Source organism: Parus major, chromosome 24 (assembly GCF_001522545.3).
Source record: "Parus major isolate Abel chromosome 24, Parus_major1.1, whole genome shotgun sequence".
Classification (NCBI taxonomy): domain Eukaryota; kingdom Metazoa; phylum Chordata; class Aves; order Passeriformes; family Paridae; genus Parus; species Parus major.
The window spans coordinates 6,599,331-6,612,829 of record NC_031792.1 but is presented as its reverse complement, the minus strand read 5'-3'; the positions used below and the strand labels follow the sequence as shown (position 1 = coordinate 6,612,829).

Sequence of the window (13,499 nt, the reverse complement as noted above, 5' to 3'; positions counted from 1 at the left end):
CTCACCACAGCCTTGGGTGAGATCCAGGTTGTGCATCCACAGGGGAAAATAAACATGTACTGCTGACTGTTGTTTCTTTCACTTGAGTTAATAGGCAAGAAATGCATTAAGATTTACAAAAAACACCAAAAAAAAAGGTAATGAAAATTTATAAGTTCTGGAAGAGATGAGTGACCTAGAAAATCCAATCCTCCTCTGAACAGCAATTGCATTACATTTGGAAGCTAAGTTTAATAATTAAGCTGAAACAATGAATTTTAGTGCTAATTAAAAAGTGCTAATTTCAGCTCCTCTTCAAATTGTGAATCTCCAGCAAATCTCTCATCAATAACAATAAAAGGTTTTGCAGACAAACCTTAGTATGGAGGGTTTGTAAAGCAGGTCTCAAGAAGTCTCTCTTGCTGAGGCAAGAGGATACCCAAAATTACACCCAGTCATCCTCCAAAGGTTTCTATGGCCAGTTCCTCCAAGGTAAAAGCCTATTTCTGATGTTTACCAGCAGCAGAGGATTTGTGGAAATGGGAAAACTTACCATGACATTCTCCCAGTCCTTGCTGTGAAACAGCTTGTGAATTCAATCTGGTAGAGCAAAGGTCCCTGTTCCTTCTGAACACTTCAGCACCTGTGTTCTGGATATCTCAATCAATTCTCCAAATTTAATTGTGCAGCAGAAAATAGTTGTCATCAAAACCACCAGTCTTAGTGTTTCTATGTGCCAATAGGCAAGAAAAAAGGGTAAAATGCAGGTAAGAATTACCTTAGATCCTGTAGCATCATTTAAAGCTTAACAATGTGTGCAATGACAAAGAGAGCGTTGCTTTTTGGCCAAGGTATTTTCAGGGAATCACAGCCCACAGCCCATGGAAAAGGAAAATCATCCACATCTCTGCATCTCCCTGGGGACCAGCAGTGCAGACAGACCACAGGAGCTACACAAGGAATTGAATGCTCTGTCAGAAAATAACAGGAACAGCCTCTGTCAGGTCTATGTATGATAAATAACAAGGTCCCCAGTGAGTAAACTCACACATCCTAATCCACCTTGGAGAGGCAGGGACTGCAACAGAACACATGTCCAGCTCCCACCTATTTCAGGGCTGTCTGTGTGAGCACATGACCAGCAATGGTTTTGGGTGGACAATGGAGACATTACTGATCACTTGCATCTTGTCTAGTCATGGAATTCCAAAATGGTTTGGGCTGAAAAGAATGTTAAAGATCATCTCATTCCAACCCCCTGCCATGGGCTGACTCTCTACCCTTCCACTCAGGCTTCACTCAGAGAGATGTTAGAGAAGATCTCAATCCCACAGCCAGGCTAGCTGGGAACTGTTCAACAAACAGCCACAGCCTCAACAACCTCATATCTTCTTTTGATTCTATTGACATGACAAACATTAATCATATCTCAAATATGGGGCAGCTCTAGCACCTAAAATGGTAACAGGTAATTTTGGTGCCCTGTTCAAGGAAACCCTCTCAGTCTTGGAGTGTGATCCCACAGAACTTGTCAAAACATACAGCAGGATGATTACTATTTGTTCTTACATTTATTCAAAGAAAGAAGAAACATCACCAACAAAATGGACATTTTATGTCACAAAATCCTCAGTAAGAGATTCAGCACTGCAAAGATAACATTTGGGCAGAAAAAAAAACCCAGGAAAAAAGTAACATCAGTCAATCAAAGGGGAAAGAGATTGTTTTTCCCCTTCTTTCCAAGCCAAGCTCAGTACACAAGGTTGTAATCTCTGCACTGGGCTTCCCATTAGTGGCAGTCAGTCTATAACAACTTGACACAATGACCCCACTTCTAGTCCCAGGAGGATTATTAACAACGGGAGCACATCACCTTCATGGAGCACAATACAAGCTCTCACTCCAGTACTGGGGATCCACATCAGCCTGACTTGAAGGCAACCAGATCCTGGAGAAACCATTGCTCAGGAGGGCTGTCTGCTTCAGAATCCAAATTAGCCATCCTCTGTATGTAGGTGCCAAATATGGGAGCCCAAAATACTGCATTTACTTGGTTTTCTCTGCTCCTCAAGGCTTTTTTTCTGGACATGAAGCATTGGTCCTCTTCCAGCTCTGCTCCAAAAGGAGAAAATATAAGAATAAAATACAAAAATAAAAATAAAATGCAAAATAAAAAACTAAATAGACAGTACTCACTCTTCCAGAGAGCTCCCATGGGGCTGGGAATTGCAACAGGTTTGATTGAGCCAGGGGGAATTTTTCTTTTGTCTCAGCCTGTGCAGCACAGCAGGGATGTGTTCAGACTAAAATGGCTCTTGCATTTCTTAGGGGAATACAGTAAAGGTGTTGGAAGACAGTAAAATCAATGCTGTTTGTACTCCCCTGTTCACCCAGCCCAGCCCTCAGCCAAGGGCATGGCAAAAACTTTTTAGATGCTGATGATTAACTTTTGGACAACAATTAGTGATGTTCTTTCAATAATCTTCCTAATCCTATCTTTTAAAATTGGTTTTGCTCCCAACTCTCCCCACAGGAAGAATCTCTCCCCACACTGTTCTTCTGCAAACAAAAGGAGATCCCAAAAGCAAGGTGATGCCCCTTACTGGAAGGTTTTGTTTGGAAGTGACCAAGGTGGAATAAAGGTCTTGGAGAAAAGCTGAGATCACTGCAGGGCTCTCAGAGACTTACCAAGACCATCCATACACCCACCCCCAGCCAGCTGAAACCATCATTTTGCTTCAAGGGTCTCTCTTTCAGCTGAGCACCCTGCCCAGCAAACATCCTATCTCCCAGGAACATCAAACCCCTGGCTCATGTGCCTAACTCAGCTTCTGATGATAAGCAAGCAGGAGAGTAGCCACCTTTCCATCCACTGGGCACACACCCTTCCCTGTGCAGATTTGTCCACATTAACACATAGTCCTACTCCTCAGATATTTCATCCACTGTCCCAAGCATTTTGAAGCCAACATTGCCTTAGCCTGCAGCATGGTGTTCAAGAGATCCATGGAGGAGATGTGTTAAAGCACTTTATTGGTGATCACGGATACTCTGTACATTCAGCTTTGCACAAAGCCCTCTCTATTAACACCAGAGTGAGTGACAGCCACCAGGAGCTTTGAATGCTGGCTTGGCTCCCTTCTGAGGAAGCAGAAGGGAAAATGTTAACAAAAATAGTCAGATTTTCCACACCAGTTGGACTCCAACAGCAAAACAGTCCTGCAGCCTGCAGCTTGAGCTGCAGCTCAGAGAATTAAGAACTTGTGGCTACCAAAGGGATGCAGAAGGAAAGTCTTTGCATTTCTTGCCATGCTCCACCTCAGGGTCCTGCCACCTGCTTCTGATGCTCCACTGTCAAGTGCCGCTGTAGTTTATGAAGACTAGTTAAAAACCTCATCTCAAGAGCTCTAAACCATCAGGGAAGAGACTTCCATGCCCACCACAACCTCATTTGTCATCTGAGCTGCTCTCTGGCAGCAAGGCACCACTGGAGATCTTCTTCCCTCTATGGAGGCACAAGCCACAGTCCAACTCCACGTCGATATCCCCAAATTTCAGCTGGCAGGACTCATTGCAGCTGCAGGAGAGACAGTGACAATGGTCAGGGACTTGTGGGTAGTGAGAGCTGCTGGCTCCCCCCACCCTGCTTGAGAAGGCTGCTCTATGGTGGCATGGAGCCCACCCTTTCCAGACAAGCCACGCTCAGATATGCATGGACACCCACACTCCTTATCCCATGGCACATTGGTGCATGGATTTCCCAGCCCACTATTGGGCTCTTGGCCACCCCAGCCCATGCACAGTGCCAGAACCCCCTCATACCAGCGGGATGCGGCAGCGTTGGTGGTCACAACGGCGAGAGCACCCATGGAATGCCAGCAGAAGCACATGGTGAGGAACAAGAGGTTGCTGGAATCACTCTGATCCCAGCCTGGTCCTCCCCATGGAGGGGACAGCACAAACCCAATCTGGTCCAGATGAAAGAGAAGTCAGGCTTTAGTACATCCCTCCTGTTTTCCTCCTGATTTTAGCTCATCTGCTGCAGTTGACTGTGGACAATAACCCCAAATAACACCTGGGGTGCTGCCCTTGGCTTCCCCAACTACTGACACTAGGGAGTCAGGAGGAGATGGATTCTCTGCAGATAATCCTTAGGGCTTGCAGTATAAGCCCATCATCCTAGAAAAAGGTGACATAGCAAAAGGTGACATTACCAGTCTGTGCATTTCCCCCTAGACCAAAAGCTGGGTGATTACATGAGAGATTTCCACATATTTCCAGTTACTTGGAACAAACAGAGGAAGAAAATGGACCTAATAAAATTAATAGAAATTCACGATTATGGTTTCATTCCCTGTGGGCTCCAATTTCTATTTTCCATTCCAGATTTGTCCATGCTGCTACGTTACAAATGCACTTCTTCACGATGGCAGCTCTGTCATTAAGCCTCATTTCCTCTTCTTATTTACAAAGATATTTGAACAACCTACAAATTTAACTCCAACAGATGTGCCTAAAGGGGCAGAGAGCCCTACTCCACTCACCTTCCTGAGTGCAAAGATCTGAGGAGAACGCTGGATACACACTGACCTGCCAAAGCCAAGAGCCCTGGAGGAGGAAGGAGATGGTCCTGAAGATCTCCAGGATGATATGGTCTCGGAGGAACACCTCTAGGAGCGCACAGAGGGCTCCGGCAAAGATAGCCATGGCCAGCAGGGAGTGGAGGTGCTGGTCCAGCCGAGCATTACTGTAGTCACGGAAACAGAAGAGCAAACCTGCCAAGATCCAGCCTGTCTTAGCAAAGGACACTCAGGCATTTGTTCTTTTGAAAAAATCATCTGAAAACTCACTCTTATGCTCCAGGCCTTGCCATGATCTGCCTTGGGGGGAAGAACCAGAGAGCCACCAGCTGCAGTCACCACATTCCCTCTGCAATGACCAGGCAGCCCCAGCACTGGCTCTGTTCTGCTCCTGAGGAACCCCTGTATCTGTGGAAGTCCCTGTGCCCGTGTACCTGCGGGGAGCCCTGTGTCCCAGCCAGGGCTGCAGGAGGAGCACGGGGATGGGAACCTTGAGCTCAAAAGATGGTGGGGAGTTCTGTATCAGGGTCTGTCCCTCTGTATCCAGCCAAGGTGGGGGGATGGCACATTTTTTTTACTCTAGAGTGAGAGAGCTGCTGGCAACCAGGAGAAGCACAGATCCCGCAAGCATCCCCTGTGGCATTCAGCTATGGCTAGATCCATATTTAAGAGGAGCAGGGAGGGCCATTTGTCACATATCCAGTGCCATTGTGCATCCACACCCTCTTCAGGTCTGGCTTTGTGGCTCCCACACTGCCCAGGAGCTGTCATACCCATGAGCACTGCAGCAATTCCTTATTCTGTGTCCCCTCCTCCCCTAGCATCAGGTGCAATTCACCTTCCACAAGCAGAGCCAGGGACAGCGAGAGCCGGTCCAGGCCAGGGGGCAGCTTGAGCGGGGAGTGTGAGACCACATCTGTGATGCCAGAGAGGAGGAAGAAGAGGTAGATGGTGGAGTAGTGCCAGTGGGTGAGGTCAGTCCAGCTGTGCGTCTTGGGGCTGTACAGCTGCAGGTGTGGACCAGTGGGGACAAACTGCTCCACCAGTATCCCTGGGCAAAGAGAGAAAAGGTCACTTTTCCTTATACATAGGGAAATGACAAGCCTGAGGGAATGTTCCTTTGCAGGTGTGAAGCAGTAGTGGTGTTTGCCCAGGAAAACGACAGCAAGCTTCTCATCCCAGGGCATCTGTACATGTCCTCAGGCCCTCCTGTGCCAGATGTTTCCCACTACAAATAGGCCCAGTGTTGTGGGAGAGAGTTGCTGCTGTGCTAGTAGATATTTAGGCAGAGACTCATCATCACCCTCCCTTACCTACTAACGCAAAGAAAGCTTTGACTGCGCCTTCAAAGACCTCTGTGCGCCCATGGCCCGGCTGGCCCTCGGCGTCACCTTTCCTCCTGAGGAACTTCAGGGGGTACCGCACCGACCACCACAGGCCAAAGGTGAAGAAGAAAGTGCCCCGGAGGGCACTGCCCAGGAAGTTTGTTGGCACTGGACTCATTCTCTGCACCTGCAAGGAAAAACAATGCCTGAGGACCGACCTAAGCATCACCAAGGGATTCTTGGGCTGCTCAGCATCCCAGATCCCGACAGAGCAGGTGCAGATGGCTCAGCTGCAAACGGGGAATAGCAGAAATGGGATATTAGCACAGTGAAGCTACTACTGTGTATATATGTATTTATGTGGCTGCACATAAAATCATCAGGACTTCATGCCAGAAAACAATACAGTAGTGCCCAAGAAAGCATAACAGCTATTAGAAGAGGAAACACAACAAAGTTTTTACCAATAAAAAGCAACATGACAGTTATTGCCTTAGACCATAAACTTGCTTCAAATTAGGCAATTTCCAGGGCGCAAATTCAGTGCTAGATTAGGAGCTCCAGCCAGTGAAGGCTTTTATGGGCTGTGCAGGACAAGGCAACCTAGGAACCATTAGCATTTGGAAAAAGAGTTTCATGCATATTCCACACAACTTGCATGTGGCACACAAGTGGTGATTTGACACAAGAGATTTCCTCGCCATAGGAAGAGCTCAAAGACTGAAGGCATAAAAAAAGCCTTGACTAAGTCAGATGAATGACAGAGTACCAACCAAGAAGGATGATGAGGAGCAAAGGTACAGAAAATTTATATCTTTATATATACAAAGTATTTCAGCCCATACCAAAATTCCTTAGAATTGCAGCAAGCACAGAAAGGAATAAATAATGATCTATGTGTTTCCAGCATTGTTTTACCTGGGGATTGTCTTGCTCCCTCCAGAAAGACCTCTCTCCTTGCTCTCTGTAAGGCTTCTACCACCTGAGGAGGATTCACTTTTCTCCTCCTCATGGGTTTTCTGGTCCTTTTCTGCAGCTCAGATGTGCAGAGGAAGGCATTACTCACCCCAAAGCTTCCACACTGACCTGGCCTTGCATCACAAATCACATCCTCACTGTGTTTATAAATACCAAAGCAAATCACAAAGGCTGGATGAACAACTCCAGCACGTTCTCCGAGTCCTCCCACGCTAGAAAGTAATTAGGCTCTGCAAAACAAGGATAGGATGTGGCATGGCAAGTGCCTGAGGTGAGGGAGAGCTCTGCAAGACATTCCAGATCAGGTTATAGCTGCAGAACTGACATGGGTCAGACTGGCTCAGCTCTGTGTGGCAAACACAGGACTGGAATGTAGAAGCCACTGGCATCCTTTGCATCTCTGGGACACATGCAATTTGGGAAAGACTCAAATCTGTGCAAAGGTTTCCTTTCAGGATGGAAATTACTAAACAGCCTTTAGTAGGTGAGAAATGCCCTATCCAGGATCTGGGGATCAGGGATGGCTGTCTGCTCTATTTTGGGTGCCTGCATTACGGTGAGGTGGCTGATGCCTCAGGAGAGCCCACATCTTTCTTGATTATAGTCTGGGCACACCAGCCAGAACACTCATCTTCCCAGCAGAGACATCTACATCTGAGGTAACCAACAATAAAACACATTTAAGCATAGCACAACTGTGTGATATATAACCAAATTTTACCATTGTCCTACTTGTGACTGCAAGGGCAGCAGCCTGTAGTTGGAGTGCACCCTGATGAAGAGACATGTCAGGAACGTTAATTTGATGTGATGAAGTGGAAGAGAGGAGAGCAGAGACATTCCAGAGCCCAGAAATGACAAACGTGTTCCACCTGCAGCTCCAGAGGCTGCTCCAATCCATGCCAGCATCCAGAATTAACCTGGGGATCTGTCACCCCACATTCACCCTCCATCTCTCCCTTCACCTGAGTTACCAGCAGACCCAACCTGCTGTTTGAGACCTGTCCCTGAAATCTCCTACCATGACCATCCCTCTCCCCAGCCTTGCTCTTGCAGTGCCAGGGACCCTCTTGTTTTGCAACCCCTCTGCAGCCCAATCCAGCAAGGCTTTGGAGAGCTGTCATGAGTCTCCTTTGCTTCCCAGCAACTGGAAACAGCCCTTCAACAACCAGTTCAGATCCCAGAATAGTTTGGGCTGGAAGGGACCTTAGAGTTCATCTCATTCCAAATCCCTGCCATGGCCAGGGGCATGTTCCACTGGACTAGGTTGCTCCAAACCCCATCCAACCTGGCCTTGAACAATTCCAAGAATCCAGTCATGTCCTGTGACATCTCTCTTGTACCAGAGATGCCCCAAACCACCATCAGACAAGCAGAAGTTCACATGTAACTCACAAAAAAAAAATTAAATAAAAATTCCCACCTCTTATTAAACAGCCACTACTCTGCAGCAAAATCAGACGTTTCCAAGCAACAGTCCAGTCCACTTGCACAGCTCACATATTTGAAGCACAGGAAAACAACATTCACAGAGCCCCTTGACCAGCCCAGTGAGCCCAACCCTGACACCCCTGACCTGCTAACTTTCCCCACTCCAGCTTTGGAGCCCACACTCACACAAAAGCTCATTTAGCTCCAAGTAAGTGGAGCCAGGAAAGAGCAGAGACACTAGGTTATTTATTCCTCCTGGGAGATGGTCTGTCTGTCAGAGCACTTGAAATGTGGCTGCAGACAGAAGTTATAACCTGAGCTGCCCTTCCTCCCTCCACAGCTTCCAGGCTGTGATGCTCCTGCCTAATCACCATACAGGAGCTGCCTGCTGTCCTTCCAGAGCTGTGCCTGACTGCTTGCAGCCTCCTCAGGCTTGGCTTGGACTGCATTCCTGCCCAAATTCCAGGCTCTCCCCTGAAGCCATTGCAGCTCCAGATCCATCACCATCCATGATTTTGACCCCACCTGCACTAGTGGAGGGGATTGCTACCATCTCTCTGGATACTCCAGCATTCCCTACAGTAGGCAGGACACAGTAGCCTGTTTCCACTCCTTTTTTCCTCTCCAATACACAGAACTGCCCTTCACCATCTGCATTCCAGGACAGACAGCTTGTGTGCAGGGGGCAAGGTCAACACCTGGCCGCAGACATTTGAGAAGGTCTTCTCTTTGTGAATCTTCCATCATCCTTGGATGCTTCCAGGTACAGGGCAGTCACAGCTTCTCTGGGCAACCTGTGCCAGGGCCTCCCCACCCTCACAGGGAAGGATTTCCTCCTAATATCCCATCTAACCCTGCCTTCTGGCAGTGGGAAGCCATTCTCCCTTGTCCTGACACTCCTGGTGTCCCTCTCCAGCTCTCTTGGATCCCCTCTAGGCACTGGAAGGGGCTCTAAGGGCTCTCCAGAGCCTTCTCTTCTTCAGCCTGAACAACTCCCATCCTCTGCTATGATGCAGCTCCAAAACACAATAGCCCCCCTAAAAAGGATCTAAAGCCAGAGATTTCTGGCACCATCAGCATCACTTCCACCAGCCTCACCCACAACTGTCATTACACTGAAACTTTGTCTCTCATGGATATTCTCCCCACATCCCTTCTTTCCAAGTTCCAGCAGCCATGTCCATCCCATGGCACAGGTGCTCACCAATGTATGGATGGAAGAGTTTACCTGTAACTCCTGCCTGTCCTTCTCCCTCACCAGGTGTGTCAACAAGGAGGTTATTACTCAGAAGAGGCAGATAAAGGGAGAAGCCACCACGGGGAGGTGCCCCTTAGACAGGATGTTTGGAGCCAAACATCCCATGGGCCAGTTCAAAGCACCCTGAGTCAACCACCTTTCACAACCTGGGCCACCTCCTGCCTGCTGTTAAAAAAACAGCCAACAACTCCCCTGTAGATTGCCACAAAAATCCACATAAGCAGCCAGTTCCTGTTCCCATGCCAACCATGTATATTCAGTTGTTAGGATAGGGTTGGGAATGACTGGGGAAAGAGCCAAGAAGAGATAAGGCAGCAGCAAGGTCTGACAGGGCTCTGCTGGAAGTCTGTGAACTGGGTTGCCAGGGACACGATAACTCTTTTAGGGGGTCCAGTGTCATAGAAGTTGCCTGAGGACAGGAGATTTTGGGCCAGGAACTCACAAACCAAAGCAGAGCCTTTGAGAGCTTCACCTCCCAGCCCTCAGCAGCTGAGAAGGCAGGGGCCATGGCCTTCTCTCCCCCAAAAGATGGGCAGGCAGGACACAGTAGCCTGTTTCCACGCCTTTTTTCCTCTCCAATACACAGAATTGCCCTTCACCAAACAACCATAGACACAAGCCACCTTAAAGCTGCTGCCCATCCCACTGATGGCTGCAGAGATGAACAGTGCAAGTGCTTCAGGCAAATAAATACCTCAGGCCACCCGAGTGACCCCATGTCCTTCCACAGCATCAAGGTGATGGTGCAGAAACATTCAGCATCGCCCCAGAGCACTGCCCAAGCCCCCGACCCTGGGGCAGCCACATTCTCAAACCAGCAGTTCTCCTGGGAAGTTGTATATTTCTCTCACTCTGTTGCCAAATCTACCCCAAGCAAGCCTCAGGACCAGCCCTGCCCAGAGCCAGACATGTGCGCCAGTGCCCCACAGAAACCCAAGGCTGGAGCAGCACAGAAGCAAAGCAGCCTCCCCAGGATGATGGGCTGTGGTCCAGCACGGCCAGAAAAGCCACCAAGCCATAGCCATAAGCCTTTTATTCCCATATCTTCACATCAAGTGGGAGAAAGGGAGGAAAACAAGAGGCTGTACCCTACATCCATCACTATTCACTTCCAATGGTGCCTGAGAAGCAGGATGACTGGAACAGGGATGAGTACACCTGCAAAAGAGTCCTGGGAAGCCCACAATAGCAAATTCCACAAATGCAGTTTCACCTAAGCTTAAGCTTAGGAAACTTGTTACAACATTAAATCCAAGCATAAGGAGAAATACAACCCTCATAGGAATTCTTCCTTACAGACCTACCCCTGAAAATAATGCAGGACAAAAACCATACCTTTTTTTCTGGGAAAAAAAGCAGCATCACCATCTGCTGAAGGGGACCTCTTTCAGCTCAATTTTCCTTTCTACAACCACCCACCTCTACAAACAACTACCCCAAAGGGCAAGAAGCTCCTTCCCAAGAAGTAGGAGTCAAGCCCTTGGAGAAAGCAGGGAAAAGTGAGGTGGGAATGCAACAGCTGGAGAGTGACAGGAGGAAACAAGGCCCAGCTGGAAAGTATCTACACAGAGGATCAATGTGCCTTTTTCCATAAAGGGCCAGTAAAGAGTAAAGGCCAGAGAGAAAGCCTCTATAAAAAGGGCAACTTAAGTTACAGACAGTGAAAGAAGTTTTCAGTGCCTTAAATAGCTGAGAAAAAGAGGTTTCTTTTAAACCATCCTGACGAGAAAAATGAGGATTTAACTCTGACAGGTGGTTGAGAGAAAAGATAGCAAATCCCTCCAAATCCCCTAGCAGGTCATTGCCATGCTGGGCATGTTAAAATCACTGTGGGCACAAATGGATGTGATTCCATTTCAGTTCCTTAGGGAATATACCTCCTTCTTACTCCTAGGAAAAGACTGAAGGTGGCAGAGCTGTATCTGACCCCCTCCAGCTTCTAAAGCTAAACACTGAATTGATTTCATTTTTTTTTATTTTATTTTTTTTTATTTTTCTCTCAGCTGTAACAGCAACATCTTCTCCCTGAAGGTTGATCATCAGCCTCGATGCTAATGAAAAAATGTGATAATGTTTGTCTCCTTCCTGGGGGTGGTGGGAGGCACAGTCTAATTAAAGGTTTGCCAGCAGCTCGAGTGCTGCAGATGGAGGGTTGTTTGGAAGTGCAAAGTATTATTATTATTATTATTGTTATTATTATGACAAATGCTAACACCAGCTTTCATAAGCAGGTGGTAAAAGCAGAGGCAGGGCTTGTTCTGCTGCTACACCTCCATTTCAGCCTCATGTACAAGTGGTTGTGTGGGGAGGCAGTGAGAGATCCTATCTCTGCCCCAGGAATGAGTGGCTCCTGGATGGGCTGTGCTGGCTCCTGGTGAAGGGTTTGTCTTTCCAGCTGCAGTAAGAGCTGATTTCGGGAATCAGGACTTACTAACTTGAAATTGCAGAGAGATATGTTTTATTCCATCAGGTGACAGATCAGGTACACATGGGAGGATATCTCCTCCAAACCATGCATACCTGGTCAAGACAGGTTCCAGGTGTAAATACACATTCATTCCACAAGCCCACGCCTCCCTCCCCGCCCATTCTCCGCCTTCTCTTGCTTTGAATTATAATTAGCTGCCACAGCTCCTGGTGGTCGAGGGCTGGGGTCTCTGGGATGAAGGCTGAATGTCTTCCTTGGTGATTGTTGTTTGACTTCTGCTTTAGGGCAGGCACAGTGGAAGTTTGGCTCTCCCTCGGGTCATCTTGTCCTGCTCAAAATCACCTGTCTAGTCCTGGCTGGTTTCTGGAGCCACAGGTTCTGCCTTGTAGATTTTCACAATACCTGGGTCTTGCTTTGCTGAGTCTTTGCAATATATCTTATCTTAATGGCTTTTCCCTGGCAACCAAGTTCCTATGTGGTCTGTTACAAACTATTTCTGCTATGTGTTCTATTTCTCCTCCACCTGCTTAAGCATATTATAGGCTTCTAATACTCTGAATTTTCAAAATCATGTATGTTCCCCATCTCAGAGCAGCTGCCAAGACCTTTGGGTGCTTTGGGGATGTTATCTGGGCTTTGTAAGACAAGGGTAGGATCAGCAGCTCCTTCTGGCCATGGATGAGCAGGACACCTGAGTGACAAAATCAAACATCAGGCTACAGTTACACAAGAAAAATATATCCCTGAGACACCACATAGGGCATCCTGCTCTTTTTAAAATCAGTGTTGATATAGATACAAACACACCCCCAGTCCACTCCAGTTGCGTGGCTGATGGGTCCAGTAAAGAGACACTTTAACTCACTTCATAGAATGGTTTAGATTGGAGAAAACCTCCAAGATCATCAGGTCCAAAGATTATATGATGAAAAGCATGATCCAGAGAAACCGTTTGATATTAATGTTCTGTTAAAAGCAAGTCTCCATCTAGGACCGTCCTAAAATATCTATCACTCAAGAAATAAATGTGAGAATGGCTTATGGTTGCACTCCTATATAATAAACCATCTCTGTACCACTGATCCAGACACCTTCGTACCATGTTTGGTATCTAAACTATTTACAAACCGTTTTTAGTTGAAATGAAAATCATTAATAGTCATGCAGAAATGAACCCAAACTGTATTTCCTTCCTTAATCACAGGCTGGATCTCTCCTCTTTCGTTGACCTTCATACCTTGGAAAAGAATGTGCTTCAGAGCTGGAAAACAAATTAGTGAGTGCTTTGCTGACAGTCCTGGGATGTTTGTGGGAGCAGGGACTTAATGAGACAAACAGAAACTATTCCAGACACTGGATGCTGTGGAGGGAAAAGGTGTTTTGTCGCCATACAGTGACAGGAGCCAAAGAAAGCAGAGGGGAAAGGAGACAGCAACTTGATTAAGAGGTGTGAAGAATTAAATAAACCCTATCCCACTTCCAAAAGCAGGGAGTGCTTTTAAAAACCAAAGTCAGCTTTC

At 47.3% G+C, this 13,499-nt stretch overlaps 1 protein-coding gene across 1 annotated transcript; it reads right to left on the bottom strand.

Moving 5' to 3' along the window:
• Positions 1-2,995: 2,995 nt before the first annotated feature.
• On the bottom strand, positions 2,996-10,997 carry LOC107214326 (transmembrane protein 45B-like). Its single transcript, XM_015649604.2, has 6 exons — positions 10,887-10,997; positions 5,873-6,071; positions 5,398-5,610; positions 4,570-4,754; positions 3,802-3,947; positions 2,996-3,556 (listed from the first exon to the last, which is right to left on the bottom strand). The coding sequence occupies exons 1-6, from the start codon at positions 10,917-10,919 to the stop codon at positions 3,427-3,429; spliced, it is 906 nt and encodes a 301-aa protein (XP_015505090.2). The 5' UTR covers positions 10,920-10,997; the 3' UTR covers positions 2,996-3,426.
• Between the last annotated feature and the right edge of the window lie 2,502 nt (positions 10,998-13,499).